Source organism: Antechinus flavipes, chromosome 3 (genome assembly GCF_016432865.1).
Source record: "Antechinus flavipes isolate AdamAnt ecotype Samford, QLD, Australia chromosome 3, AdamAnt_v2, whole genome shotgun sequence".
NCBI classification, from domain to species: domain Eukaryota; kingdom Metazoa; phylum Chordata; class Mammalia; order Dasyuromorphia; family Dasyuridae; genus Antechinus; species Antechinus flavipes.
In genome coordinates, this window is record NC_067400.1 from 347,883,672 (window position 1) to 347,909,475 (window position 25,804).

Genomic DNA, 25,804 nt, shown 5'->3' on the forward strand with positions numbered 1-25,804 from the left:
TTTAAAGTAGCAATTACTGCTATTGGATATAGATAGGTACAGATGATCATAACATGGACATTTGATCACTCTGTCCTTTTGTCTTTGTTTACTATGTATGAAAGAAAATTGATTTACTAAATCAAATTTTTTTTATTTTTTTATTTTTTATTATAAGCAATAAAATTAGTTTGCTTAGAATTAAAAGGTAAATCTTAGAATGGGTGATGAAATAAGTCCTTTATTAAAGTGAGAGATAGTGATAAGAGAGTATTTCATAAAGTCATTAGCTGAGATCTCTTTATTATTTGGTTTTAACTTTTTCTTTGTTATAAGAGGGGGTTCAGTTAGAGGGTGCATATAAGGAGATGACTGGCTAGATAAACAAAGTAGTATTTTTAAGTAGTGGTACTTTAAAAATCAAAAATAGTAATTTTTTTTTAAATTACGCAAAAATTGCAGGAGGGAGAAATAAAGGTTAGTTATTAGCTATTTGTAGAACTACTTTGTAAATAAATGATTCAAGTATTAAGTGGACTAATTATATATTTTCTATTTCTATATATTCTATATATCTTCTATATCCCATTTTTATATATCAGAAGTATTCTTTATAATTTAATGTAATAAAAATGCACATCTTTATATTTTTAATCTCTTCCAAAGAGATACTAATTTTCTCCATTTAAAGTGAATTAGTAGCACTTTTGTATAATGAGAAATTTCTGAGACTGAGATCACAATAAATACATAAACTTATTCTAAATATTTTCCATTATCAGCACTTTCTATAGTAGACATTATTTGTAAGACATCATTTTTTAAAGTCCATTTCATCATATTTGTTGACTTTTGTAGCCTTTTGACAATAGAACATTTTTTAAGACCAAAAAAAGCAACAAGGAAAGTAACATCCTCAAAGTTTAACTGATTTATTATCTCTTCTTTGGGAATAATGAGAGAGATTTGGAAGTAATTCACAGTCTTTTCTTGAGCTCCTGATAATCCACTTATTCATATCATAATCCCCTTTTTGCCTCAGGAGATTGTTTTCAGGAGTTATGATCGTCCAACTCAATCCCTCCTCCCCTTCAAAAAATATCATCCCTTGATCTATGCTTATATATCTTTCTCTAAGCTTAGCTTGATGAATGTTCATTTTATCACCTATCCTTCCTTCATAATTTTTCCAGTTTAGGTTAAAGCCTGTTAGAACTTTTGCTCTACTTAAAAGTATCCTCAACAATCTAGAATTACTTCATGAAGCTTCACATTGGGATATTAATGAATATTAACATTAATGAAAGACTCAGGGCAAAAAATATAACTATAAATGGCTTGATGTAAGCTGCCTCATTCCAGAAATAAGTTTGGAATAGTTTTTGAATGTGGGCCTTCAAATTTCAAATATTGACAGAAGTAATATTGTCCAAATATCCTTTCCTCAGTTTTGAAAAAAGCACCACAAATTTCACAGTGGGGAAATATGAATAGTCGATTTACTCAGATTATTTGGGATTTCCAACAGAAACTTATTTAAGTAAAGAAATTCAGTAATTCCCCCTTATCTTGAATTTTCTGGATATATAAACATATAGCATTTCTACAAATGTGGGGAAACAATTTTGTTATGCCAAAAGGATTGAATGTTCCTGCTTGTCTTTCATTTTCTTGGAATGCCTAGTTTCTAGTGAATCCCATGAGAGCTCTGCATAGAAAAAGTAAAATGTTGATTGGTCTCATGATTATTTCCTTTGATTTAATGATAATAATGGTAGTTGTATGTGGGAGCATATATAACAATTTGCATCTGCCTTATTACTAAGATGTTCCCCAAAAAAACCCAACATAAAATTAAAAATTTTGTATCTATACAAGCAATTAATATTAGTAGAAAAATGTGTTCATTCTGTGTTAGTGTCATACTGTTAGAATCCTTACAAAGTGATAAGTGAGTTGCCTAGTTTAGCATGGTACTTAGCAAATACACTAATGTATTTAAATACTCATTGGAGTTACACTTTTGGGAGATTCACGAGTCAGTATTCAGTATGAGATTCACAAGTCAGAAACCCACAATCCCATTCTCAGAGGAAGAGTCAACCTTTTACACTGAGCATAAAAAGAGCTTCAGTGAGCCATCAGAGTTAATTCTGAAGAAGCCCAATTCAGAGGTGCAGCCAGATTCATTTATCCCATCTCACACGACCGTGGTGGCAGGCTCTCCTCCTTTGTTTCTCCTCTGAAGATTCAGAGTGGAGGAGCGTCAGTTCAGAAGATTGCCAAGAGTTGGAGTTGAGCTAGAGGCAAAAGACTAGCAACGAGAGCTCTCAGAACCAAGGAAAGCTGAGGCCTCTAAGAAAGCTACCCGGGCCCAAGGAAGGAGAAAATAAATGTTTGGATTTTATTAGCTGACTGCATTTGAGGTGATTATTACTCTGAACTGAAACTAAGGCTACCTCCAGAAAACCTCCCCAAGAAACCTGCTCCCACAGAGAACCGTTATATTATAAAAAAGAATAACACCACATTTTGACGTCTGAACAAGGGACTGATAGGACCCTGATTCAGTGGAAAAAACCTCTGATCTTGAATCCAGTGGAAAAGTCTCCTCAACCCAGAAATTAGGGTGAGTACAACAAAGAAATTTTGTTAAAAGAGTTAAAGTAGAATTTCAGCTGAGATGGGACAGATGTTTAGAAAACAGCTTTCTGTTTCTGTTCAAGGAAAATGTTCAGAGACGATTGCCAGACATAAAAAATCAAGGTTTAATTATAACCTGGGAGCATGTCATTGATCTTTTAAAAACTGTAAAGTTCACATCTCCTTGGTTTTCTATGGAAAAAGAATTGAATCCAAATGAGTGGAAATTAGTAGGAGAGCAACTAGGTGAATACTACAATTCTCATCCAAACTCAATTTCCAAAAATACAATTTATACATACAATTTAATACAACAGACTATAAGAAATTATCTAAGTCTTAGAATGAAGAAAAAGAAGAAAGAACAAGAAGGGGAGGTGCCAACTTTATTAGGTGAAAAGGAGGAAGAATCAGACAACAATGGAGTTAAGTACAATTCTGAGTATGATATTTCACAGCAGGAGAAATTAGATCATTCCACATCTCATGATCCTCCCCCCTCAACCCTTCATGGGTGGAGGAAGAAATTAACCCTTCTTGGAAGGGAGAGAGGCAAAAACACAATCATCTTCTCCTGTTAAGCAGAATATGACAAGATTAGAAAAGACATTAATTAAGGCAAAAAATGAAGGAGAAGATATATCTGATTTTATAAATGCATATCCTGTTATTAAAGAAAGTGATTCTTCAGGTCAAAAAAGGAGAAGATACACTTCTTTTATTTTGGAAAAAATTAAGGATTTGAAAAAGGGTTACATTCTTTATGGGGCTACATCATCTTATGCTAAGATGTTACTAGGTAATTTGTCTTATGAAATCTTAACTCCGAATGATTGGAAATCTATAGCAAGATATGTTTAGAATCTGGACAAAATTTATTGTGGCTTTTGGAGTTTCATGAATTATGTAGGATTCAAGCCCAACGCAATAGGCAAACAGGAGCTATTGTACAAATCACTTTTGACCAACTAGCTAGTGAAGGTCAGTATGGAGAGAATTCAGAACATATTTATTATCCTATATCAGTGTATGAGCAAATTTCTAAGGCTGCAATAAAAGCTTGGGGTTCCCTCCCAGGACAAAAAGATCAAGGGGAAGCCTTCACAAAAGTCAGAGCAAGATCCCAATGAACCTTGTGTGGATTTTGTGGGACATTTGCAAACAGCTGTCATAAGAACCATTGGAGATAATGCAGCTACAGAAATAATGACCAGACATCTGGCTAAGGAAAATGCCAATGAAATTTGCAAAAGAATATATGGGGACTAGACAAAGATGCTCCTTTAGAGGAGATTATAAGATGCTGTGCCACAGTGGGCACAAATGCTTATTATGCCCAGACTATGATGAACATGGAAAGACAGGGTTCCTCTCCTCTTGGCAAGGGATTTCTAGAGAAACTCAGCGATGTTTTCAGTGTGGAAAAGTTGGAAATTTGAAAGCCCAATGCAGATATAGAGATTGAGTGAGAAGACGGGGTGAGAGAAAACCCAAAACCCCATTTCCAAAATGCAACTGTGGCTTTCACTGGGCCTCCGAATGTAGATTGACCCAGAGAAATGAAAGGCATGGCCCAGCTCCAAGACCTCAATCAAAAGACAGGTGGGGCAGTAGCTGAGGTTACAACCAGAGAGTCAGGACTCTGATGTGATCAATCAGCCTAAAAATAATCACATGGCAGGAAGAGATTACAATTGGGGAAAATACAGGCCTTTTAACCCAACAGGGCAGTGCCCAGTGCAATCAGTTCCAATGTAATTGTCAGATGAGGAGAAATCCCCAAAGTGGTAAATAAAAGAGAATTAGATAAGTTAATTGCCTGGGAGAGAGAGTTTGCTTGTAATTTTACAGGTGGAGAAGGAATCAGATGAGTGCCAATGAGCTGTATTTTCCTTGTCTATCAGCAAAAAACAGAAAAAGAGAAAAACCTCAAAACAAAGGAGAAAATTTAAGAAACATCTGACACTGAAAGAGCATGGCTGACAATGAGACTGTTAAAATAACTTTAAAATCTTCAGCTTTCAGTTCTTGAAAACCAGCAGGAATCATTGGATTCCTTGAGATGAAAAATTGTTGATAAGACTATTGCAGTACTTCAGAGCTTGCAGGAATTACTTAATTCCTGGCGCATGAACTAATGGACAATGGACTCTTTTTGGACTATTTCTAAGACTTATGGACATGTATAAATTCTCATGTTGATTCATGTTATTTGTTACATTGCTACTAGCCTGTGTTATATTGCTATATGCTTATGTATTTTATATAATTATGTGTAATGTCTCCCATATTGATGGATTTATGTATATCTGTTTCAAGTGAGTCCCTTTAGAAACCTGCTAATCTGATTTGATTTTCTATTTCCTTTGATGTTTTCATCTCCCTTCCTGAGATATCAAGGAGGGTGTGACCACCTTTTTTTTTTTTATGGTGTTTTCACTTCTTTTTTGAGCAGTCAGGGAAGGCATGATCACCTTTTTTGGGGTTCTCATCTCCTTGAGAAGTCAGGGAGGTCATGACTACCTTATGTTCTAAATCAAAAGAAAGCTGGAGATGTTAGAATCCTTAAAAAGTGATGTTAGTTGCCTAATTTAGCAGGGTACTTAGCAAATTCTCTAGCTCACTAATATATTTAAGTACTCATTGGAGTTCACACTTTTGGGAGATTCACAGGTCAATATTCAGTATGAGATTCACAAGTCAGAAACCCACAATTCCACTCTTTCAGAGAAGGAGTCAACCTTTTACACCGAGCATAAAAAGAGCTTCAGTGAGCCAATCAGAGTTAATTTTGAAGAAGCCCAATTCAGAAGTGCAGCCAGATTCATTCGTCCCATCTCACACCACCATGATGGCAGGCTCTTCTCCTTCGCTTCTCCCCTGAAGATTCAGAGTGGAGGAGCGTCAGTTCAGAAGATTGCCAAGAGTCGGAGTTGAGCTAGAGGCAAAAGACTAGCAGCGAGAGCTCTCGGAACCAAGGAAAGCTGAGGCCTCTAAGAAAGCTACCCAGGCCCAAGGAAGGAGAAAACAAACATTTGGATTTTATTAGCTGACTGCATTTGAGGTGATTATTACTCTGAACTGAAACTAAGGCTACCTCCAGAAAACCTCCCCAAGAAACTTGCTCCCACCGAGAACCATTATATTATAAAAAAGAAGAACACCACATCACACAAATTCAATTTTTGCATTACATGGAGCAGGGAATACTATAATCTTGATAAATACTGAAATCCTGTTTCTTTTTCTATCCTCTGAAAGCCCCAGTAAATCTGCCATGTTTTTAGACATTCATTCATTCATTCATTGGTTGACTCGAACTTTGTTTTAGACAGATCTGTTTTTGTCCAGTTAACATGTAGGCTGCCTCTTGCATTCTTATTGGTATGACAGGATTGTTTATAAAAAAACCTTTAATTCTGTACTTCAGCTAGTTGGATCACAGCTGATCAAGTTTCTGTAGCTAAAATTATAACTAATGCAGCATTGCAATGGTTAGCTTTCCTCTTTTCATCTCAGTTCTTTTTCTTCCCATTTGATAAAAAAGAAAAGGACTAGATCTGAGGTTTTATTGTTCTATAGGAAATTCCCTTTTCCAGTACAGGTTAGCACCTTTTCTGCAGTTTTTGGATTTAGAGAATTACCCGAGCTATTGATAATTTGTATATAATAAGTAACTTAACTCCAAAATCACATAGTAACTCAGTGTCAGAGGCAAGACTTGAATTCAGGTTCTCCTGGTTCCAAGACCAGTTCTCTCTCCTCTCTTTCAGACCTCTAGCTGCTAGCAAGTACCAGATCTGACCTACATTTGTAGAGAATGTTCATGATCCAAGAGTTTGCTTGCACTGATCAAATCTGAGGTCCTACTAAAAAAAAAGAGAGAGAGAGAGAAAGAAAATATGAATTTAAAAATGGGAAACATTTAAGATAGAGGCTTCCAAGAAAATCCAATAACAAAATGGGTAAATTTTAAGATTTTTCTTTAACATTGAGTCTTTTGATCATTTTAGATACCTTATCTCTCCACTATATTGCATTTTAGTTGTTGATGGAAATTTTTTTTTGAATGTTGAACTCTTCCAGCTAAAACAATCAATGGCAAGTGGATAGAGATTCAGGCTATTTATGAAATATAGCCTTGAATTTAATAGATGACATAATAGATTTTACCCTCAAATCTTGAAAGACTATAAATCTAAGAATATTATAGATAATGAAGTCTATAAAATTCTAATAATGAAACAGTGGGAATAATGGAGAAACATTAGGATTTTCAAGACAGATAATGATTTAGGGTACAATATTGAAAAGCGTTTATTAGATATTTGATGGATTTTTTAAAAATTCTAATTAGAAAATGAAGTATACTTAGGTAATGTTTTCATATAAAATTCCAAATTAAATTATGTTTAACCAATAACCATAATTTAAGAACTTGCCTTTTCTCTTTTATTAAACAATATTGCCTTTCCTGTTTGTCAGCCTCAGCCACAGCATAGTCGGGTAGGTGAGGATTTCCCAGCTAGGTCAGCTTCAACCTCTGGGCCTGGAGAAGGAAACTTGGAAGAAAAATGTAAACAGGTAGACTAAAAGCTGTGTACACTAATTTTTAAAAACATACTTTGACGTTTGCATTTTAGATTCCTAATACAGATTAGGCTTGTGAAGAAACTGGAAAGATTATGAAAAAACCTAAAATGTTAATATAAATACCTTGTGTGTCCGTGTGTGTATATGAGTTTGCATCTCTCTCTATATTGTTTTATGATTAACTTGTCACAATGAAATAATTATTAGTAAAAGCTTTAGGTCTTAAGAGATACCTTAAGAAAGAGGAAAAATTCATTACTATCATTATAAAATTCATTTCATTAATAAAAGATCAGAAACTTAAACAACAATAGGTCACAACTTAGTTCTTAAAACTTTGATAAAAGATTCTTTCTGCTTTGAGTATGATAGAATTTCTTAAATAATCTCTTTAAGAAATGATCATCTGTGATAGGCCTTTCATAACTACAGTTCTCAGGGTATTCTGAAGTTTTAAAATTCTCTTTCCTCTCTCTTCTCAAATCAGTAATCAAAATAGTGTTCTATATCACTTTATAGTGGCCTTACAAATCCTTTGTAAAGAAGTCCTTTCTAGTAAAAAGTTTAGATAGGAGTTAAATTGTTTGTATAGTTTCTAGCCAATAGTACCAGCTTCATTATATAAAACTTGTGTAGATGAAGACTGCCTAACTTTACCATCTCATCATCTGTGTAAGAAATATTACCCAAAAGATCACCATTAGGAAAATTCAATAACAATTTGGGATTCTCTTGCTGCTTATATTGTTGGGTGATATCCCTTTTGGAAGCCAATAATTTATAAAAATCAGACTACATATAGAAAAGTGAATGGCAGCATAATTGAATAAGCATGTTACATTGGGCTTTAAAAAATGTATATGTGTCAGGGGCAGCTAGGTGGCGCAGTGGATAGAACACCAACCCTGAAGTCAAGAAAGAGGACCTCGGTTCAAATGTGGCCTCAGACACTTAATACTGCCTAGTTGTATGATTCCAGGCAAGTCACTTAACCCCAATTGCCTCAGCCAAAAAAAAAAAAAAAAAAAATTAAAGTGTATGTGTTGATCTGGAAACAAGTAAAAACCTCACCCAATTATTCTCCTTCCTTGAATTTCATTGTGTATTATGCCCTCTTTCCTCCCTTCTTTCCCCCCAAAATGATCTCAGTGGACTCCTAAGTGAAAAATCCATTAGATTTAGAGCATTAACTTTCCTCTTAAAATTCTATATTTGATAAATAAAAACTTTAAACAAGTTAATATTCTCAGACATTGTCAGTTTGGAACTGAGTCAATTTCCCTCATTTCCATTCCTTTCAAGGACTTAGAAAAGAAAATTGTGATGATTTTTGAAAGAGCTTTCAAGTGAAGTATGCCTTGCAAAAACTGTATCAACCACGTTTATTGTTATAGTTTATGTCCCTTCAGATTCTCCCAAAATTGGTTCTTCTGAAGAACGAGAAGTTCCAAAATATTTCTTTTTATTGTGATTGACAGTTTGTGTTACTTGTGTCAATTTATTTAGTGTCAACTATCTTAAATTTTATCATGGCAAAAATAAGCTTTTAAGAATGAAAATAGATTTGATTCTTCTCTTTACTGAACAAAACCCAAAATATACAAAAATCTCATAATAATTATGATTTGTTACTCCTACTCCCTAATCTTGATCATATGACAAGAATTCTTACAAACAAGCATATGACCAAGAGAGGTTCTTTTAACAGAATTGATTTCTTGGTTCCAGTTCTAAATGAACTACTTGAAGCATATGAGAAAATAAGTATTTGAAATAAAATTTCTTGTATCATAAGTTTTTTATTTGTCTACTTACTTTTATCTCCTGGGTCACTTTTCTTTCTTAGTTGGATTTTTTAAAATTAAGATTGAATTTTAGTATTATCAGGAAAGGATTCTATATAGGCACATATTAAAGTATAGAGAATTTTCTGCTTTTTTCACATTAGTTTAAAAAAATATGTTACCATATCAACCAGTAGCACCTTTTCTTGTTCAGCTTCTAGGTCTGGATCCCTTCAATTTGTAAGTGATTTGTCATTAATTTCATCAGTTAGTACATGAAGAACTCAAACCCATTTTTAGCATTTGAGTCTTCTCCCAGGAAGAATCTATGACCTTTTAAGTAAATGCATTAGCATGTCATTGAAAATATAACATTGAAGAATTCAAAGCTAATAGTTCTGCTATAAATGTTGCTTTAAATCAAAGCAAAGCTGTAATCTTAAGCTTTTAAATTTATCATTTAGTTAGCTACATTAATAGGTTTTCAATGCTATTATTAAAGCCTGCTTCTTATATGTGAGGTGTGCAGGTTTGCATGACATTTTTTCTAATACTGTGCTCTAAGTATCCCAAATGGGACTTGCATGGATTTTCTTTGGACTGTTTTTTTATACTAATATAGCATTATACTATGAATGTATCTAAAAATAGCATGTTAGGGAAGCTTTCTTTTGTAATTATGGCTAATTTAAAATATGTTAATGTAATGTTGTAATTCATATTTCATTATTATAATCAGAAAAAATTGCTTTTTTTCTATGTCATAAAAGCAGGCCTCCCTCTGATGTTTCAGTTTGGAAAACCTGCTCCTTTACTATCTTTAAGTTGTCAGGAAAGAAAATATTGTATTTTCTTTTGTTTTGTTGTTTTATTTATTTATAGCTGGAACTTAATGCATCGTGCCCTGACTGTTTCTTTTCCTTTGAAACAAAATAAATGTCTAGGGATTGAGAAGTATAATGGCTTTGCAGTATTTTATGATTTGATAAAATATCTCCATGTGTGGCACTTTCTCAAAAATTCCTTGCCATACATGAAATTATTTTCCAAAGCCTTTATTAATGAAAGCATTAACTGAACAATGTTTTGTTTGGCCTGAATCTGTGATTTCATCACTGTGGATGTTTTATACCACATGGAAAAAATTATTTATACATTAAGAAGTTACAGTTTTTGTTCTGAGTCATGGCTTTCTCACTACTATCTTTTTTTATCTTGAAAATTGTAGAAATTTGTAAGAAATTCCACATACTTGTTAAAATTTTATTTTGGTGTGATTTTTCTAAATTCCTGTAATTAGGGCTGTTCTGAGGTGCACTCTTTTGATATTCCAAATTGAATACTTCCTAATTCTCATTGTTGTAAAGCTATGTTACAATACTTTGCTGCAATAAATCCTTGTTGTTTCGGTGAAGCTTGAATTCCAGTGCTATTGCCATTGTTTTTACTTACTTTTGCTACTACTTTACTATCTTTCTAAGGAAGCCTGCAATTTTTTCCCCCCAAATTAATAAGAAAAAGTACAATATTTTCAAAGCAGCCAATTTCTGTAACATAAGCAGAGATTTGCATATACTGTGTATATTTCAAATGTTTTTGATAACATTCTTATTTCTTCATCATTGCCCAGTATGGTTCTTTGAAGTTGTTCTTGGGTCATCCTGAGATGTTAAAAAAAAAAAAAAAGTGATGCGTCCACATGTTAATAAGAATTAATTTTTCCAGCTTGCATCTAGTCTCTAATTTCATATTTTCTTGCTTAAAGGCTGGTTGTAATTCTGATAAGAGACTTTAAAAAAAAGAAAAGAAAGATTCCTTAAAGTTTGTTTGGTGTGCTTTCTTTGTTTAGCACTTCCCTTTCATGGTACTTAAAAAAAGAAGAAAGTCAGGACATTAATGATCATTGTACCTCATATATTCTAGACTGAAGGTCAATTGTCAAATGGGTGGTGATATTTTTTATAGGGTTTTTGTTGTTTTTCTTTTTAAGTCAAAGAATTCCTGTTCTGAGTAAATATATCATGCTGATAAGAAATGTTTTCGTATTTTTTAAAGACTTGTCTTTTTTTTTTTAATTAAATGTTTTTTATAACCCAATTAATAAGAAGTCTTTTTTTTCGTAGGCAGCACAAATCGTGCTGATTTCTCTGTTTGAACTGAACACTCCAGAGTTTACCATGTTACTTGGTGCCTTGCCAAAAACATTCCAAGATGGTGCCACCAAACTCCTACATAACCACCTGAAGAATTCCAGTAATACGAGTGTGGTGAGTGTCTTGTACAGTTATTATGACTTCATCCAGGTTTCCTAAGTTACTTAATAATTCCCTAGCCAGATATTATAGGTATGGAGTGTGGGACCCAAAGAGAGAGCGAGACAAAGAAGTACAATGCCAGAGAAATCAACCAACCTCTTTGAGCCATCAGAGCACACGCATCATCGTTCCCCTTTACCAGCTTCCCCCTACTTGGGTCAGAACAATGGCCCTAGTGTGACTAACCCAGAAATAAAAATGAGAAGTCAGGACCAAATAAGAAGTAGGTGAGGTAGGAGAAGAAAAAGAAAAACTCCCAATTATTTGGAATCAAGTTATAGTTCTGCGACTCTTCGTAGTGGGAACTAGTCATTCTTAGGCAGAGACATAGTTTCTTATCCCCTAAAATATGTTGATTTAGATTCACATGTGGCATCAAATGAAAAATCCTTCCATTGTGGGTAAGACGAAGATGATACAGGTAGTACAGGTCATCCTACCTGAAGAGTACCAAGACAATTGTTTGTCAACCTCATACTTAATAATGTCTGTTCCTTTCCTGGAGCATGTTTATGATGACTTGTCAAATCTGATGATAACCAATGTCTATTTAGAGTAAATTCATGTAGGGACGGATTATTTCCCTAGAACACACTGCTAGGAAATGTAAAATCCTGGACAAATAACTGAAGGTCTGGGAGCACTGGCAATGTTTTCATTATTCCTGCAGACTTGCTTTAGCAATATTTGCTACCAGCTATGTAGTAGATATTTCAGAAAAGAGAGGCTGGTTTGTGAAGTAAGTAGCTGGTTAAGAAAGTAGTACTTGAAAATATGATTTGGATTTCTGGACCATAATTTAAAATAAAAGAATCATAAACTTTACACATAATGAAGGTTGGCGAAGATATATTTGGCAGCAGTCAGACTTTAAATTGAAAAGGAAGACAAGAAGCAAGCCCAGCTACTAGAGCAGGGGCTATTAACCTTCTTTGTATTGTGAACATCTTTTGACAGTCTGGGAGAATCCTTGGGACTTCCTAAATGAATTTCATAAGATTACAAAGGAAACAAATTATGTTAAAATTGTCTTCTACACCCTTCAGATTCACAGATTCCAAGTAAAGAACCCTTGCTTACATTTATTATCAGTTACAACATGGTTAATAAAAAAAAAAAAAAAAAAAAAAACAGCAGTAGAGAGGCCCAAAAATTTCATAGGAGAAAACTCTACAAAGAGAAACGGCAACAAACAAATTAGTTATGCAAAAGCTTTTCAATATGATGAACTTTAAACTGTCTATTTTGTCTTCTTATTGCTTATGTATTCCTTGTTTAAGAACTGCCCTCCAATCACAGTTCTGAAACATACTGAAACTGATGTGAGCTCCTCTGAAATTAACTAGCATGAAAAGCAAAAAAATCCAAGTTCTCAAATGCACAAAGTATGGGTATACCAAAAATGGCAGAGAAATGCCAAACCACCTCAATAAATACAGGAGTAAAGAATGGGGATAAGAACTATCTCCCCACTATTATTTGTGCTAGTGATGACAGTAAGAAGAAAAAAGAACAATCAAAGATATAAATATCAACAAAGAAGTTCAACAATAAAGTTAAATAAATCAGGATAATTTGTAAACAACATGATGATTACTTACAGAATACCAGAGAATCAACAGTGATACTGAGATAATCATTTTAGAATGTGGCAGGATACAAAATAAGGCCAGAAAATTGTATTTTTTCATAATAATAACAAAACCCAGAAGAATATAATAGAAAGAGAATTCTCATTCAGAATAAATATACAAAATGCCAAAGAACTGGAAACCAAGGGGATGTCCATTAACCGGAGAATGATTCTAAATTTATGATGTGAGTGAAATGGAATATTTCTGTGCCATAAAAAGAAATTAAAAGGGTAGGAATATATCTATATAAACTGGTGCAGAGAGAAACAGAAGCAGAACAATTGGTACAATAAGAATATTTTAAAGACTTACATTTCACAAAATCTTAAGATCTGATCAGTGTAGTGACCATCCCTATTTCCAGAAGACTAATGATGATTTTTGCTACTCACTTCTTCACAGAAAGAGAATGGATTCAGGACGAAGAATAAGGGGTATACATTTATAGACATAGACAAAATGTGAATTTATTTTGCTTAATTGTACATATAAAGGTTTCATTTTTTCCTTTCAAATTGGTAGGGTTAAGAGAAAAACATTTGTTGTTAGTTTTCCTGCCCTTTTAAATTTTCAATTATCTACTAAAACTTCTATAAATAGAATTTCAAAGCACTGTAGAAATAAAGGAAAACTAATTTTTGGAAGGATATTCATTGCTTATGTTTGTTGCTTGCAAAAATTACATTACCACCTAACTTTATAGACTTGATTCTCTGCATCTTAACTAGCAAAGAGTTACTTTTGTAGAGTTAGACAAAACAATTTTAAAATTTCTTTGAAGGAACATAAGGTTTTGAATCTCAAAGGAAATAAAGGAGTACAATAGGTATTAAGAGGTAGATGCACGTCTTGATATCAAACTAAAATGATATTATTGTCACTAATTCTTTGAACTTTTTTATACTGGCTAAAATAAAAGGGGTGGATCTTTCAAATGAAACAAATAGAAAGGAATTAGAAACAAGTAGACTCAGTCGTTCTCTATGTGATAAACCCAAGAGTACAAACTATTTAGAAAAATATTCCCTGTATAACAAAAAATGTTCAGAAGCCTCCCTGTGCACCACTTTGTTTCCTCCCACAAAAAGTACTGTTTGAAATAAAGTTCTAGATGCTCATTGATTTGGAAATGGTTAAACAAACTAAGATACATGATTATAATGTAATACTAATATTATAATGTAAGAAATAAACAGCATGATGAAAACAGAAAAGAGTAGAAAGAAGTGATGCAAAGTGAAATAAAGAAGTCAGGAAAACCAGATATACAATAACTAGCAAGTCAATTGGTATTTAGTTGTTCATTTGTTTTAAGTCATGTCTACTTCTTCTTAATCCCTTTTATGGTTTTCTTGGCAAAGATACTTGAGTTGTCTGCCATTTTTCTTCTCCAGTTTATTTTATAGATGAGGAAACTGAGGCAGACATAAGTAAGTTGTTTGCCCATGATCACACATATAGCTAGTAAGTGTCTGAGGTCAAATTTGAACTCGGGAAGATAAGTTTTCCCAATCGAAAGTTGAGTGCTTTATCCCCTATTCCTCCTAGCTGTCCCCAGCTAGCATTTAAGAAGTGCTAATAATATGCCTGGTATCATACCAAGCAATTAAAGTAGAAAGAACTACCACTAAGAAACAGTCAAAACTGTATGATGTGAAATTATAAAGAATAAACTTGGCTCCAAAGAAGAGATATGGAAAGACACCTCTCCTTGCTGTTGCAGGGAGAAAAGAAAGAGGAGAATCCCGCAGGTATGGAACAATGCATATGACATCAGATTTTATTTTGATGTATTTGGTTAATTTTGTTAGTTTGTTTTTTTTTTTTTTAATTTTTAATGTTATATGGGAAAACTCTCTGAGGGCAAGAGATAAAGGGAAAATCTTATAAAAGCTAAAAGATAGCAGTTGGAACGTTTTACCAAAACAGGTTTATACCGGCATCTTAAACCATTTATTATAGTATATTCCAAATAAATAAACAAAAAAGGTCAGATAATTTTTTAAAATTGGATTTTAAAAAACTGCTGGGAAAATTTGATCATAGTATTTAACAAAATAGGTGTAGATCAACATCTCATACTAAAGTCAGCTTCAAATGGGATACATGACCTAAATCCAAAAGGTCATATTGTTTAAAAAAATTTTTTTTTAGTGAAACACAGAAGATATAATCTATTAGATTTTTGGATAGAGAAAAAGTTCAAGATAAAACAAAGACAAGAAAGAATCCCAAAAAATATCATTGATCATTTTGATTACATAAAATTAAATTTTTTTGCACAAGCAAATCCAATAAGCAACAGTTAACTGGGGGAAAATATTTCTAAAAAGATTCTCTTTGATAAAGTCTTATTTCCAAGATATATATGGAATTGATTTCAATTTTAGAAGAATAAGAATCTTACTTCAAATGTTGGTATAGATGTTGGGAAAAGGCACATTGATACATTTTGGTAGATGCTAAGAATGGATCCACATCATTCTATAAATAATTTGGCATTATACATAGAAAGTTATTAAACAAGTACACTTATTAGTTATTACAGCCCAGATTGTCACCAAAGAGATCAAAGAAAGAGGAAAATATCCTATTTGTAGAAAAATATTTTTGGCAAAAATGTTTGGTGGTTAAAAAAAAAACTGAGGCAATGCTTATCAACTGATCAATGGCTGAAAACATTGTATTATATTAATAGGATGCTGTAAGAAATAAGCAAAAAGATAGTTTCAAAGAGACATGGAAAATTCTATAAATTGATGAGTAAATAAGCAGAAGCAGTTCAACGATTTATACTATATCAGCATTACAAAAGTAAACCATTTTGAAAGATTTAGGAATTCTTATAAATTAAATGATAAACCATGATTCCAGAATACTGATAAAAAATTAAAAACAAAAACAAAAACTTGTGCACCTCATAAAAGAAATATGATGGACTAATAATAAGTAGAATAAGAAATACAGTTTTGGATGTGATTAATTATGCTTATATGATAGAGAATTTATATGTTTTCTTTTTTTCTGTCATTGAAGAGGAGGAAAAAGAAATTAATGCGTGGTAATTAAAAATAATAAAATAATATTACAATTTTGTTTTAAATTGAAGGTACTTTTAAAAATTGTGTCCCAGAAGGACCTAGGACAGGAACATGATATAAAATTGTTCCTTCAACTGCTCCATCTAGCTGCCCCTAAAATTGTTGATTTAAAAAAAAAAACAACAACAACAACAACATCTTCACTTCACTTATCTGGACATTGTTTTGATCATTCTCCCTCCCAAAACATAATAGCTAAAGATTCTTAGTAAGCTTTAATGATAGTTTAATTATGGTGAAACAAATAATAAGGAAGTTGTTCTCAACCATTCTAACCATCAAATAAAAATGGATTTTAGTTTAAAAATGATGAAAATTTTGAAAGGAAACTACCACTGATTTTCGAACTTGTAATAAAGAGAAAAGCTGGGCATAGTCTGGCATACTGTCCTTATATTAAAAAAAAAAGTAAGAAAGCTTAGATAATAGAAAGAATTCAAGAGAGTAACAGTCCCTTGAATATTAGATATGCTAAAAGTTGTAGAAATAATTGATTTTAAAATGTACAAATCAGAGCAGCTAGAGTATCACAGGAGATGTAGTACTAGGGCTGAGATCACTTGGGGATACTTAATAGGAGTATGACTTTGGGCAAGTTACTTTAATCTTTGTTTGCCTCAGTTTCTTCATTTGTAAATGAGGATAATACCACCTATTCAGTCTTGTAAGCTTCATTTGAGATAATATTTTAAAGTGCTCAGCACAGTACCCGGCAAATAGTAAATGCCACATAAATGCTATTGTCATCATTTTTATAACTACACATCATAATAATCCAATGACATGATTATTATCAGTCTTGTAACCTTAGCTTTACACATGAAAAGTGAATGGAAGTTAACTAACTTGGCCTATAGAGTTTGTGATTCCAGATTCATAATTTGTATCTGTTATGCCAATGTTGCCTCTCTGAGAATGAGTTGTGGCCAGGATAACAAAAGGCATTTTCCACTATATTGTGATCAAGAGGAAGATTTTTTTTAAGATAACAAGGGATAGAAAGTAAGACTACTTAATTCAACTTTTCCTTTGTTTTTTTTCAAGAATGATCCTCATAAAAGAGGGGAAAGGATTCACATGTGCAAAAATTTTGTAACAGTTCTTTTTGTAGTGACAAAGAATTGGAAATTGAGTGTAAGTCCACTAATTTAGGGAATGGGTAAATAAATTTTAATATATGAATATAATGGAATATCATTATTTTATAAGAAATGATGAGCAGGCTGATTTCAGGGAAAACTGACTTAAGTGAACTGATGCTGAGTGAAGTGAGCAGAACCAAGAAAACATTTCACATAATAGCAGTAAGACTATGTAATGATCAATTGTGATGATTGATCTTTCTCAGCAATGTGGTGATTCAAAACAATTCCAATAAACTTGTGATAAAAAAATTCCATCAATACTAAGAGAGTTAGAGAATGTGCACTGAAGCATAGTATTTTCACCTTTTTTTGGTTTGCTTTTTCGTTCTTGTGGTTTTTTCCTTTTTGATCTTACAAAATCTTACAAAACTGAATGTTGGAAATTATCTTTTTATATATAATATTTGTAAAAATAAAACACTATTGAGGGGGAGGAAAAAGAATGATCTGTCTGTTTGAAAAGAAAAAAGTTAACAAATTTAGAACCCCACATAAATGAGTTGTAAGACAACCTTTAGCTTCCCCAATGAAGGAGCTGACAGATATAAGTGGTAAAGAGTAAATATCCTTATTTACTCACTCTCAAAAAAGTGTGGGCTTTGCAAAAGCTCGTGAAATTTTGATTTCTTGAAAGACACTAACAAGATAGTTTGTGATAATTTTTGAAGGTAAGTGTCTTGTCAGTAAGAACCAACTTAGATTCATCAAAAATAAATCTTGCCAGATTAACCTCATTTTGTTTTCTGATAAGATTACTAAAATGTGGTAGATAGAGATAATGTCATAAATGTTAATATGCCCAGATTTTTACATAGCATGTGACAATTGGCTGTGTTGGTGGATAGAATCTCCTTAGTGTTCTTCTTCCCATCTTTATCCCTGTATGATTTGTGCTTATATTTATGTTTTTCCTCTTTAAACTTACACTTCAGGGTAAGAAATTTTATTTCTGTCTTTGTATCTCCCAGTACATGATAGTTCTTAATTAATGTTTGTTGAATTGATTTGAAGATGGAGATAAGTGATTTTAATGGTAATGTAGTTGGTTTTGCAACTAGTTTCCCCATCTTAATGAGTTGATGTTTCCTCCAACTCACTTAGAGTTGCAGATGAGCAGACTTGTCTAATGGTGAGTAAATTGAAACTTGGAGAAGTTAAGTGATTTACTCATAGTAATATTAGTATTAAAAATAAGCAGGGATATATATTGGACCTAACTTCACCAGCTTGCTGATTGTTTATGTTTTCAGTTATGTTTATGTTCAGCATAAGCATTTATACCTTGGAAATTGGCAAACTGCAAATCAGGGCTTGATTTTTTATTTTTGGTTTGGTTTGGTTTGTTGATTGTCTAGACTAGAAGTATCAAACTTGTAATTCCCTCATGGAGTAGGCTGAATCAGATTAAAATAGAATCAGGATATAGGTAAGAAATAAATTAAAATATGGCATTCTTTTTTAGTCGTGTTTAAGTCTTGACTTAAGAAAGTGATGGGAAAAAATGTTAATAATGCAGATTAAATTTAAAGTGTGTGCTATTTTTGGAAAACCAGTTGCTAAACATTTACCAGCACATCCCCATAGTAACTGTCAAAAGCAATTTTTGAACCTAGGCTTTCCTGACTCCAAGCCCAGTCCTTTATCTGGTGTGAATAAATGATAAAATCAGTCAGCTAACTTTTATTAAATACTTAACCATGCGCAAGGAACTATTTATTCTAAACACTGAGGAGTCTAAACATGAGGAAAGAAGGAAGTCAGTCCCAGTTCTCAGGAGCTCTGTCTGTTGGGACATACAACATGGAAACAATTCTGTGTACAAACGAGGTACAGACAGGATATATTGGAGTTGACAGGATATATTGGAGTTAAACTCAATACTTAGTAGATAACCAGGGCAATGGAAAAATCTGTAATCTAACTGAAATTTGATGACTAGACAAATAGTAGTACTGTGAAGAGAAATAGGAAAATCAGAAGGATGAGTCTATTTGGAAAGGAAGGAAAATGAGTTGAAAGTTTGAGATTATGGAGTTATTCAATTAGAAAGCTCAAGCAAGGGGTTAAATATATATTTTTTGAAAAAGGAAACAGCATCAGACTAAGATTCTTCTTTTTCTCTACTTTTAATATTAGGTTAAATTTTTTCCTTGCTTACTTTTACAAAGGACAGAGTGGAGCCATGTTGAACAATCGAATAATGTGACTATAACTTCATTCTTATTAGGAGAAATTTGCACAGTAGACTTAATTTTTAATAAATTTAATTTGTATTTCTTTTGATGAATGTTACAAAGATACAAATGTCAAAAAACATTTCCTTAACATATTTACTACCCTTAATCAGGTGTTTAGAGACTGAACAATAATGGAATAATTTGTTTGGGGGGAATGGGGAATAAATAAATATACACATACATACATACACAATCACGCCTGTGTATGTGTTTGTATGTGTATTGCATTGTATACTTGTTACGTTAGATATATGTGTATGTACTTAATGTGTATTATTATATTAGCCTTATTCTTGTTCAGAGATAATACTGCTTAGATATTGCTCTTGGTTTCAAACATGGTCGGGGGTTAAGACTTAAGATTATTTGTATTATGGTGCTTGCTGTCCTTGTCTGATCTTGCCTTTTCTCTTTGCTTCAGGGCTCTCCAAGCAATACTATTGGTCGAACTCCTTCAAGACATACCAGTAGCAGAACCAGCCCCTTGACTTCACCTACCAATTGTTCCCATGGTGGTCTGTCACCAAGGTAATGAGACTTTCCCTAAACTATTTCAGTAAACACTCAGCTTTAGAGTTTGTTAAGAGTAGAAGGGAAACTGGGCTGGGAATCAGGAATTCTGGGTTTTAGATCTGGTAACTATTCTCACTGTATATACTTGAACCAATTACTTCTTCTCTGCACACCATTTTGTTTATCTGGAAAATTAAAGGTGTTGTACTCTGACCATTAAGGTTTCGAAATTTGAAATTCCCTGGAATTTATAAATCAAACTAAGCTTGGACTTACTCTATCAAATTTTATGCATGGATTCATCATACTCCTAGATAAATTGACCTTGTTTAAGCTTATATTTGTCAGCATTTCAAAGCATGTCAAGCCCAAACACAAGTCTTTTTTTTTTCTGATCAGATTGCTGTTTTAGTCAGCTGTTGAAATGTAAAGGATCTTTTTTTTTTTTTTAGAAGGTCTCTTCTTTTCTTAAAAAAGAATATGCAAAATATGAATTCAAGCCTACTCTTAAAGTATGATGCTATTCACCAGAGCCATAATTTAAGTCTGCAATAACTGGAACTGTTTATGTTTGCATTTTATTAGAAAGTAAACTATTCTGTTTGCTGTTTGTCAGCAATCTTTTAATATTTTATGATGCTGTTCTTGGCTTAAGTACCAAATTAGCCTTACGAATTCAGAATTGTTGGGTACTCAGATAATAATATGCTCCTATAACTCTGGAAAATATTCTTTCCATCAAAGAAAAAGAGGTACCTTTTGTGTAGTAGATAGAACATTGAAACAGGAGGTAGGAAGATCTGCATTCATGTGTTGCCCTGATTCCACGTAATGAGCATTATGACCCTAGCAAGTCATTTCATCTCTCTGCACTTCAGATTCCTCAGTTACAAAATGAGGCTGTGGGATTTGATTACCTCTAAAATCTCTTCTAGTTTTACAATTTGTGATCCGTTAAACAAGAACTTAAGATTCCTATGTACTTGTTTTCTGGGGTCCATTCCAAAATAAATTTAAGAAGTAAAATTATTTTCCAGGGAGAGCTTATAAAAAACAAAAATCAACCGTTTAATTTATTCCCTAAACTTGACTACAAGAAACAAATTATGGCTGATCCAAGTATACTGGCTTATGTGTAAGATCTGTTGTGCCAGTAAGCTCTTTTATGAAGCAACCTAAACATGAATCTGCTAGTATCAAATATTCTACATGGATTTGTAAGAACTGGGATCTTCATAAGAAATAATGGGGGGAAGGAGGACTCTTTTTAGAGAAGAGATGAGGGCTTATTGTCAATATTGACTTAAAAAAATTTTTTTTAAAAGGCAACCATCTTTTTTTCTGATTTGATACATTGCTCAATAGTGATGATCTAAATTGTCGCTTTTTAAAAATCCTTGAAATAGTAATATGCTTAGGAAGCTGTTATCATTCAGGCCTCTAGATCACTAGACTTTCCTGGTAACCTTTTGGACAAAAACATTTTATTTCACTCTCAGAAAGGAAAATAGTTATTATGTAACATAGATTTTTTTTTTGCTGTGATTATTTTAATCAAAAACACTCCCCTTTATTAAATTTAATAAAGTTAGAAGTTGTTTCCCAAAAATTTATTCTGCCTTTAAGCTACTTAGTGATTTGAACTATCATAACTAAAACAAATGCAAGTGTCAGAATTTGCCATAAGCCTGACACAGACTCACTGTGTCTGTGTCTATACTAACATCCCTAATCAAGATTTAACTCATCATCTTTTACAAAAGAAATGAAACTTACTTTTTTTCTTATTCAGAGGGTTATAAATATCTCTTTCTGAAAGTGACTCCTTAAATATTATTACACCTACAACTTGTCACCTCTTCTTAATCCAGTTTGTGGATATTAACTGGCTTTTTTCTTGCTTCTCTGATTCCTCCTCCAGGTTACTTTTTTTTTTTTTTTTTTTTTTTTTTTAAATTCTTTTTCATTATCTAGTAGCACTTTCTTCAAATGTTCTACAATGAAATAAAAGCCAGGCCAGATAATAAAAGTTCAGACCAGAAAAAAGTTTTGCTAGGAGCTTATCAACCTTATAACTTATAAGTTGGAAAATTCTTATATTCATTTTTTTTTCTATTAGCTAAATCTTGTGTCAGTGCATTTCTTTCCCTGTTTGGGACAAAAGCCCAATAAAGAGAACCAAAAAAAACACCAATATTTTCTGTAAATACACAAAGTCTACTGATGATATCAAGTTTCCAGGCAGTCAGTGATGTGTTAGGAACCAGCATCAGAAGAACTTTTTTGCAACATCTCATTTTAAGAATAAATTTATTTGTACACTTTTGTCTTTTTTAATGTGAACTTAAGTCAAGTTTAGGGAAGCAAAATTTCGTTCAATTTGAGAAATTAATCGCATTATAATTATTAGACAAGGTAGGTAACTCCTTGTCATTGTAAGTATTTAGGCGGAGCCTGAGTAATTATCAAATATATCATAAAAAGTGAATGAGAGGTTTTAGTATCTAAGTACTTGGGTTCATTTTTCAATCAAGATTCTTTGACTCCTAAAAATTAAGGCGTGAGATACACAATATTTAACCTTGATTGTTTTATCTCCCATGTATTTCATAATGCCAACATTAGTTTGGTGATCTTTTTAAAACATATCATATAAATTTTTAGCTTTTATTCTAATAATTGCATGTTATTTACTTAATACATTTTTTAGAGTCAAAATAAAATTTAACCTATTACATTGACCTAAATTTTCTAATAGTTTGGAAATTCTGCCTTGTCTTTTCATTAACCAAGTTGAGGAGAGTTCTGAGTTCATAATTAATGAATTTTAGAATTTCACTAATTTTGTTGGTAAGATTTTAGAATATCACTAGTTATTTATTTCATTAGGAATGTTCTAACAGCAATTCAAATTCTACTATATCTAATAGCCTTTATGATTTTATGAAGTATAGACTTTAGGAAATCTCAGAAATCATCCAAAGGAAATTCACTCCCTATCACTAAATCAGGTGGAGACATAAAAGAAAATATTCACAAACAGTGTTTGCAGTGCCTTCTTTTCACTATTCTTTTGCTATCTTTAAGGAATAGTGAGCTAGAACATTTCCTACTGTTTACTGTATAGACTACAGTTATTTCTTTACCACTAGATGGTGCCTCTACATTAGAAGAAGAATTATTACCTGCATTTCCTGGCATTGTTTACAAAAACAAAACAAGGAGCTCAATGAAGTGCCAGTAGTTGAAGGGTGGGACTTGCCTATAGATTTAGCCTTCCTTTCACACATGAACATTTGAGACCTATGATGCCTCAGAAATTATCCTTTTCTTTTTCAGAGTGTTGAACAAATTTTAGGACAGTGAATATTTTTTCAGCAAATTTTCCTGCTGAGTAAGAACATCCTGCTCAAAAACATGGAGAGAGAAGCTTTCCTTCATGGAACAGCATGGAACAAAAAAATCTTCAGATGTTTTCTTTCTATTTGATGAAATTTTTAAGAGCATTCTTAGGAGAAAATAGTAATATGGACTACTCACTTCTTTAGTTTACCTGATTTATTGTTCTGAACTCAGATAGATAAAACATAATCAACTGCACTGTTGTTTTTTTTCTAAGGGAATCTATTTCTTGATAGTTGAAATGAGACAAGTTACTTCAGTAATAGCTATGAGTATACTGAGAGGTAATAAATAACCTCCTTTACGTCTTATACTTATACTTTGGAAAAGTAAGTGGCTGATAGCTTTAACATTTCATGGGTGCATCCATTGTATTTCTTATTGGTTTAAAAAAAATGCTACCCAATTTCTTTGTTTCTACTTTTCTTTTGCAATCTCTCCATTCCAAACAACAAGAGACCCTAATGCTTTGGAACACAGGAAGCAAACCTAAAGTAGAAATTAGGCAGATGCCCTGAATGCAATAGAGACCTACTGGTAGATGATATTCTTTTTTTATTTTCTGGCAAGCTAGACTTTGAAATTGCCAGCAACACTTTGGAGGTCTTCTATAGAATAAATCACTACAACACAGAAATTTGATATAAGTAATGTTAGAATCTATACAAGAGGAGGTGAATTATTCACAATATTAGAACAACTTTATTGTGTGTGTGGTCTTTTTTATAGTTTCATGATCTAAAACCTGAAATAGATGCCTATTTATCAATCAACATTTCCAGGGAGAACACTGGCCAATGTAATATAAAAGAAATATAATACGTCTATCTTTTCATCAATTGAACTATTACAGAATATTTGGAATAGTGTTTCTTTTATTACTGTTTGTCAAATCCTCTGCTTCTGATAAGAATGAACTGTGAACATATCCAACTATTTGATAATCATGTTGATTTAGTCCTTTCTAAAAGTTAATGTCCCATATAATTTTGGTGTTATCCATAGGCATGGTGAACTTTACTTCCATATATGATTTTCAACCCAGGTTAACAGCAAATTCCTCTTTTTTTTTTTTTTTTTAAGTTTTTTTCTCAAGATCTGTTATTTTAAAATGATTTTCTCACTCCTTTAACTTGTGTACAAGTATTCTGCTAATTCTGGACTCTGTCCTTAGAGATGCATGGAAAGATTTCTTGCTTTAACTAGTTCTCTAAGACTGAATAGTATTTGAATAAGCAAATTTTGTGCAGATTGTTAAAGTGAAAAAATTATTTATAATTCTAAGAGATAAGAGCCATGAATAGCATTACATAAAGCATGACCTTCCATAAATATTACCAGAAACTCCTAGGAGCTATTAATCTGTACAGTCTTTTTCTTCACTAGCCTTTGATTTGCTGTTTGACTTCAAGAAAAGATTCTTAGGTTTCTTGTATGTTATTCCACCTTAGAAAACAGGAATCATAGGTTCTGTCTTCTATAGTCATAATTAAGAGTCATGCACTATCAAACACAAAAAGAAGCATGAGCTTCTAGAAACAAATGTGATTCCCTTAATATAAATTTTTATATAGGTCTGCCCTTCTATGAATATATTATAAACTTTACAAGTCTCTTTCCTCACCTATCAGAGCCATTCAAAGGCAATGTGTGATAACTACTGGTTAGGACATTGGACTTGGAGTCAGGGATATCTGGTTCAAATCCCACTTCAAATACTAATTCTGTGTCTCTGGATGAATCAGTTAACTTTGTTGTGCCTCAGTTTCCTCATCTGTAAAATGAGGGTATTGATTTTTGATGGCCTCTAGAGTTCATTTTAAATCTGTGATCTCTCATGAATCACCAGAAAAGATAAACCAGGATTACCCCCTGATAAATCCCATTGAATTTTTAACTTTTAGATGGAAATTTGTCTGCATTCTTAGAAACTGTGTATCCTTTCTATTTCATTTACAATTTTGAGTTGTTTAGAACTAAGAATTTGTGTTTCCATTGTTCCCTAATTCCTCTATAGCTAATTATGGGTTAGTTTCATAGAACCATAGGATTATGATATAACTCCTATCTTTTTCTTAAAAGATTCAAAGCTAGCACTTGAGTGTTAGTGTAAAAAAATTTTAGTTTTATGAGATTTATAGGAAACCCACTTATTTTTAATAAGTATAAATTAAATCCTCTTCATATTTCTTTTTGCTTCTTCTTTAAAGTAATTGATGAGTTCTTTATAAACCTTAATATTTATTTGAAAATTTGTCAAGGGTCTATGTGCATAAATGTAATCTCTCATAATTTGCCCAAAAAAAAAAAAATGTCTATTTGAGGGATGAACTGAAATGGGGAATTTGTATTTGATCTCTTTATGGTATATGATACTCCATGAAGTAGCCTGTCTAATCTTGTTTTTTATTAATTTTTATATAACTTTATCCAGGAAGCATGAAACTTGAAGCCACTC

At 32.5% G+C, this 25,804-nt stretch overlaps 1 protein-coding gene across 1 annotated transcript in view; it reads left to right on the plus strand.

Annotated features, from left to right (window-relative positions):
• CLASP1 (cytoplasmic linker associated protein 1) overlaps positions 1 to 25,804 on the plus strand; it is a 324,204-nt gene that overhangs the window by 261,299 nt on the left and 37,101 nt on the right. Inside the window, exons 32-33 of the mRNA XM_051985719.1 lie at positions 11,123 to 11,266; positions 19,853 to 19,959. Of these exons, the coding sequence (XP_051841679.1) occupies positions 11,123 to 11,266; positions 19,853 to 19,959 (251 nt within the window). The remainder of the gene's footprint in view (positions 1 to 11,122; positions 11,267 to 19,852; positions 19,960 to 25,804) is intronic.